Source organism: Sebastes umbrosus, chromosome 2 (genome assembly GCF_015220745.1).
Source record: "Sebastes umbrosus isolate fSebUmb1 chromosome 2, fSebUmb1.pri, whole genome shotgun sequence".
NCBI classification, from domain to species: Eukaryota; Metazoa; Chordata; class Actinopteri; order Perciformes; family Sebastidae; genus Sebastes; species Sebastes umbrosus.
Genome location: NC_051270.1, coordinates 37,118,642 through 37,125,657, shown reverse-complemented (window position 1 = coordinate 37,125,657; position 7,016 = coordinate 37,118,642). Strand labels below are relative to the sequence as shown.

Here is a 7,016-nt window from a genome sequence, read left to right as displayed (position 1 = left end):
GGATGGGGGGGAGGAGGAGAAGGGATGCAGGACTTGGTGTCCGTGCTATTATTCAAATCCCTCAGAGCAAACTCACACTCTACAGGCTATACAGTATCTCCATCCACTTAATACAATCTGTTCTACTTTGTCAGCTGCAGTGTTGTTAATTTGTCCCGCGAGACTGGGAATCCTTTGAATAATCTCTAAACTGTGACAAGTGAGAGTGAGCCTATACCTATCTATTACTGAGAATTCCCACATCCTCCACTCACCGACTTTCCCTTTGAAAAAGCCTTTTTCTCACCTTCGAAATTGGAAGTTTCGGCGGTCTGAACAGGAGGAGGTGGGGGGGGGGACTTCACAGATTGATAATTGAGAATATTGTCAAAACATTCAGTCTGCGGTCCAGTTTAAAATATATCCGTAATAAACGCGTTCGTCTGTCACTGTTGATGCCAAGCTCTCACCGATTCGACACGTTCAAACGTTATAACGCGATTATAACGATTTGGCACCGAGAGAACCCCCCCCCCTCCCGCTCCGGTGAGGTGGACCATTCCTCCACATCCAGGCGAGGTGAGAGCGGTGCGGGTGCACACGGCGCCAGACGGACCAGAGCGGCTCGAGTGAGGAGAGATAGAGAGACACGCAGCAGACGAGGAGCTCACCGGCCGAGAGGACTCTCTGTACAGCGAAACTCACCCCCAACAACAACAACACACACAAATGGATATTTACGTGGCTTTGTTTCCTCTTCTCTTTTTTACCAAACCAGGTGAGTAGTAGGAACTCTTATTTTTGGTCGCGAGTGACGTTCCTCGTCTTTTTTCCGCTTTTTTTCAGTTCGCACCTGAGCTGCTCGAGCGCGTCTCATTTGTTTGGTGGGCTGTTGCTGTTTTTTTTTTTTTACCACCTGCAGTTTGTTGAGTTGATATTTTTGCAAACCAAAGGTATAAAGTGGATGACTGACACCTTTTACCTTTTAAACGTGTGCGCGCGGTGCACCTCCAGCCAGCCCCGTGCAGAACACAGGTGTTGGCTGCGGTGCGTTTACGTGTAAATGAAAACAGCGGCACTTTTTTTTTCTCCGACATTTTAAGCAGTCATATGCACACATAAGCAGTGCTTGTGAGATGCTGCTTCACACCCTCATAACCTTCATCTCTCTCTCTCCCACCACACAGCTCTGGCTTTTGGATCAGATCAAGACTACCAGATTGATATCATCAACGAATTTGACCTGGCGAATGCCACCTATGGAATTACCCAAGTGGCGGGGCTTCACAACAGCAGCAAAGCCTTCCTGTTTCGAGGTAAGGCTGCTCTCCTCCAGCACCACAGCACAGCTGACACATTTCCTCCCTCATTAGTCGCGCTGCTCAAGTTCTGAACATGTCTTTTGTCTTCCTTGTGTCATGGCCCCCTTTGTTTCGGTAGTTTGGTGTGAGCAGCAGAGCCACACCTTTCATGGTGTTAGCTGGGATGCAGAAAGGGGAACACTCCAGGGAGCCTCCTCCTCCTCATAATTAACTCCACATTTAATTTGTCCCAAGCAGCTTTGTGATGCTTTCTGGACACACTTGAGCAGCTCTGGTCTGTGTAGGATTTTCTACAGCACTTATTTTCCACTGTTTCCAGTGGCACCCCCATACAGTGTTGTTTAATCCCAACAACTGGTGCTTAAGAGGATCCTGAAGGGCACACTCTATGTGGCTGGTTTCAGAGAAAAACACCATAATAATTATGCATAAATGTCAAAGTCCTAATAGTTGATGTTGAGATGCGTAACCAGTGTCAGATGCTCACTTGCGTCTCTGCACTCTGAAAAGGACTATTTTGGTAGAAGTTTTTCCGCCTGCCTGGTGTGCACTCGGCTGTAAGCAGCTATAGGCTGAGTTGTTAGAGAAGTAGAAAGAGGAAAGAGGAAAGAATCTAGTGAGAGAAGATGGAGAAAGAGACTTTTTTTTAGTGATTAGTTGCTTGCTGTCTGCTTCTTTGTGCTTTGTTTTCTGCTTGGCTGCCGCTACAGAAAATCTGGAAACCAGGAAAAACCTGCGATGGGAATTTTATTATCATATTTGAAACTTAATGTCATTTTGAATAGCTCGATATTCAAAAAGGCAGTATGTATGAGATTCACATTAAATTGGAGAGGAGTTGTTGTCTCATCGTGGCCCAGAAAATGTTCAAACCTGGACGGAAACTCAATGTTGGGGAGTCTTTTTTTATACTTTTCTGGCATGGAAATATTCAAATTCAAAGATACTGGCACAAACACCAGCAGCTTGAATCCCAAATAAGCAGCGCTGGGTGTTGAATATCGGCAGAGTGGTGGTGGTGGTGGTGCGCTGTGTGGTTTTATTTTCTAGAGTGCTTGGCTCGATGTGCCACTGGCTCTGTATAAATGAAGTCAGGGCAGCTTGGCCGACTCTGCCGAGGTGAAGCTGTCCAAGATTCAGTGCTGGAGGCCATACGGGATACACAACCTCACTTTTTTACTTGATATGCACATACACACACACACATACACACTCCTACTCCCAGCTGCTCTCCCTACGGTCTCCAGGCTCCCAGGGTCGGGGTGCAGCAGCTAGATAGTGTGGGAAACGGGAGGCTAATCCAGTCGGGAAACTGGACCCGTGAGTGTTGGCGAGGACGCTGGTGTTGTGACCTATTTAACACTTCGCCCACCCATGCGCTGCTTTCATGGCCCGGTGACCCAGATGGCTCCACAGCACAGCAGCCAAAGTTGCAGCAAAAAGTTGATGTTCTTCTAACAGGTTACGACAAACGGGTCGTGATTTACCCGTCTAGCAGAAGCTGCGTGGATTGGCTCAGTGATTATTCAAGATGATTTATGTATGCTGTATGCAATCACGTTGTGCTCTGAGCTCAATATCATATTTCATCTGTTTGATTGCAGAAATTGTGGCGGAACATATTGTAATGCTGATCAAGCGGCTCGGGGAGGGGGGGAAATAGGGCAATGTGGTGTTCCAATTAGTGTCGATAGCACTGAGAGAGAAAGAGAGAAAGGGCTCTGGCAGCGTCTCTGACTGGACACTGGGACCAGTCTCTCCAGTCTCCCAGTTAGCCAGTGATTTACAAACAACAGATGGTTTCTTCTCTTTAACGTTTCCCCCAGAATAATGTGCCAGTGCCATCGATGAAAGGCGGACGAGTTCAGCCTCCGCGAAAAAGTCCGTATCTGGATGAAAAGAAAGAAAAATGCTGATATTCCCCTCCTGTGATAGCGGGGAACAAAGCTCAGCTAATCGCTAAGATATTTGTTCTTATAGTCTCTGTACCTTTCATCAACAGGATTGCTTTATAGTGCGGGGAACTTGCTGCGAATAAAGTTTAGTTTGTCCAGAAGAGGGCCGACCTAGTTTCTCATCCTACATATGAATCCGGATTGTCAACCTCATTACTCAGACACCCTCCTCTCTCCCAATGTTGATATAGATTTAAAGTTATTTTGATGGCGGTTATCGGTTTGTACTTTGGTATCCCACTATGGCTACATGTAGGGTCTGTCGATCTGTCGGTTTGGTCCTGAGTGAAATATCTCAACTTCAAACCTATGTTGGTGCTTCAATCGTACAGGTCTTTCCTCATCAGACTGATAAATAAGTGCTCAGTTCTTGAAAATATGACATTTTATAAAAACCTGAACAACTATTGGATGGATTACCATGAAATGTGATGCAGACATTCTTGGTTCCAAGTGAGGGGACCAGAGAGGGGAATGTTAGGTTCTCAAACATTTTGGGGCCAGGGATCCCTTAAAAGGGGAGAACATTTTCCAAGGACTTCCTCATAGTTGTAACACCGATTAAGCATAATGCTCACTCACATTTGTACTCTTAGATGTCATTGGTATTTGTATTCTAAAACTTTTCAACCTAAATACTTCAGACCTGTTTGATAGCGATAAACAGAAACACGTTTCTATTTGAATCATGTTAACACCACTTTGTTTTGCCTTGATATTCCAGGTGCTTTGTAATCAGATGTCACTAGCTTGGCCGGCTTCAAGGCTTCATTCGCTAGCACCTGAAGACACATGATGCATTTTACTCGCTGTCGCTCGATGTAACTGTCATCATATTTTCTCAATTTAGCTAGTTCAGACTTAGCGTCACTTGACGATATAGACTGACTCAAATATTTCTCCATGCTCGCCAGCTAGCTAGCAGCAGCAGGAACGGTTTGTTGCGCCCTGAGCGAAGTGACTGGTTCATGATAGATTGCCTTGATGTGTCACAATCATATCAGAGTCTCCATTGGTCCAAAGCTAATGTGGATGGGAGTAATGGACACAATATGCCTGTTTGATTGGTGCAAATGGTCCCCATCTGTAGATATATACTTTTTATAATACAGCACAATTTTATCATTTATAGCAAATTATAGTGTATTTTAGTGCATTTCAACAGAATTGCATTGCTAGGTAACAGTTTTGGTTCATGTTTACTTCCTGTCAGCAGATGTCATTCACATACACTGCAACAGGAAATAAACTGGGACACATTTAGAATGTTTACGTTTAAAACCGTATAATGGTCTAAATATTGTCCATTTGTGACATCACAAATGGACAAAAATCATAACGGCTTGTTTCAAATGCGCAATTTCTGAATACGGGCCGTGTGTATTTCTCCGTATATTGAGCGTTTTGATAGTTTAACAGTATTTATAAAGCACTTAAACCTGCTTTATAATATAAAAGGCCTAAAAATCTCACTTTTTACAATATGGGACCTTTAAAGCATTCAGCCTAACTGCCTATGTACATAAGAAGGTAAGGCCAAACTCGAGGTCCACTTGGTTCCTAATATCTTAGACATGGCTCGGGACCTCAGTCGGGCCGTGTCAAAATGATATTCAGTCTAATCTCTATAAACAGATTCTGTATTCATATGGCAACGGGACAAGATTTTGGCATTGGAAGCGTTCTAATTTTCTTTTACAGTCCAAGTAGTATTGACCAATCACGTTTGAATGCAGGTAAACCGTCCGTGTGGAGAGCAAAAGAGGATGCAATGCAATCTTGGAACCCACCAGCTGTCATCTGTGATGATGATTTAGCTTTTTATTGGTTTAAAATTAGCTTGTTAACTGGCTACTAGTGAAATAATCCGGTCGTGCACGTCGTCATTAAGCAGCCTGCGGAAAAGGAAGTCTTGTATCTCAAGTTACTTGATAGTATTGTAAACAATAAGCAGCCCACGAAGCTTATCCTCTGTCAGACTGATAGCCGATGGGTTCTGAGACTGTATTCAGTCTAACTGGGTCAGGAAGAGCCCCCTTGTATTGGTTTTGGGGTCTGTGTGTCAATATGTGTAATAACTGGATCCAGCCAGACTTGTGATCAGCTCTGATCATGAGGTACGTCCTCCAGTACATTATAGGAGAAAAATTTGTTTTTGACGCAAGACCAGGAGTGTGATGTGAAATGTGTGAACTCCCTTCAACTGTGATGGCTCGTTAATTGGTGCCACATCACGCTGCCGCCGGTTTTGGTGTTAATTTCTCTCTTTGGATGTGTTTGGGTTGACCTCATTTTGAATCGTATCTAATTATCCTCTGGGCTGTTTGAGCAGTCAGCCGTCCTTGGATTCCTTTCGGGTCTGTTTTTTTTTTTTTAATTGTATTTATGCGCCTCATATTTGGGTAGGTTTTTAATGTGTTTGTTTCGGACCAAGCTGTCGTTACATTCATGAAAGTTGAACTTTGAGCCACCAGGTCTGACAATGTAGAGCTAAGCTCGACTAGCTGAGTCTTGAGATGTCCTGAAATGACCGCTATGCAGAGAATAGATCCTTTCCATTTAGGTAACAACTTGACCTTTCCCTTAATGCCACACTCAGGACAAACTTTACATTTTTTTTCACGGCTGTATTAAGATGAAGATCTTCATTTCTCATCCATCCAGCAATTTTATTTTCCGGTGTGCCATGCAGCTTCATAGGAGCGCATCCATGGCTGTATACCTTTCAAAAAATACTTGAATACTGAGCTACTGTATTTTTACTGCCTGATATTTTACTGACGGGAAGGAGTTTGAAAATGGTCAGCGGGGTTTAAAAGATCTGGATGGCCTTCATTGTGTTTTAAATAGGGCTGTCAATAGATTAAAATGTTTAATTGCCATTAATTGCATTATTGTCCATAGTTAATCACCTTTAATCCCACATTTTTTACCTGTTCAAAATGTACCTTAAAGGGAGATTTGTCAAGCATTTAATACTCTTATCAACATGGGAGTGGGCAAATATGCTTGCTTTATGCAAATGTATGTATATATTTATTATTGGAAATCAATTAACAACACAAAACAATGACAAATATTGTCCAGAATCCCTCACAGGTACTGCATTTAGCATAAAAAATATGCTCAAATCATAACATGGCAAACTGCAGCCCAACAGGCAACAACAGCTGTCAGTGTGTCAGAGTGCTGACTTGACTATGACTTGCCCCAAACTGCATGTGAAATCCCTTTGAAAATGGCCATGACAGTTTTTCTTGCTTAAATGTAGGTGGTACCAATGGATTCCTTATATTTTTCTAGTTTCATATGACACCAGTAGCTTCACTCTAGCTTTAAAACTGAGCCCACTACGACCTAAAAATCGCAAGTTGCGTTAAGTCGTTAAAGAAATTAGTGGCGTTAAAACAAATTTGCGTTAACGCGTCATCGTGTTAACTTTGACAGCCCTAATTTGAAGGTAACGAATTGTAAGCTGAATGAAATTTGGTTTGGCTATTTGTCACATGACCAGAGTCAAAATATGATTATCAGTTTTCAAGTAATATTAAGTCATTTGTTTCATATCTTATTTTCATGTTAGATTGTTCCTTTTTCAAGTTTTTTTCCAATAAGAGCCAAAATGAACTCCAAGTCTATTATACTAGTTTATTTAGACTATGTGAAACCTGTCTGGTCAGTATAGATCCTCTGTTCTTCATCGACTCTCTCGCTCAAAATCATTAATGTTAAACACTTAAATGGTAACAACAGATGCAGC

General features: G+C 42.7%; 1 protein-coding gene across 1 annotated transcript in view; it reads left to right on the top strand.

Annotated features, from left to right (window-relative positions):
• The first annotated feature begins 458 nt into the window (after positions 1–458).
• The window catches only part of LOC119500673 (protein kinase C-binding protein NELL1-like), a 384,179-nt gene continuing 377,621 nt past the window's right edge, over positions 459–7,016 (top strand). Inside the window, exons 1-2 of the mRNA XM_037790521.1 lie at positions 459–757; positions 1,167–1,295. Coding sequence (XP_037646449.1) covers positions 709–757; positions 1,167–1,295 — 178 coding nt within the window. The 5' untranslated portion in view covers positions 459–708. The remainder of the gene's footprint in view (positions 758–1,166; positions 1,296–7,016) is intronic.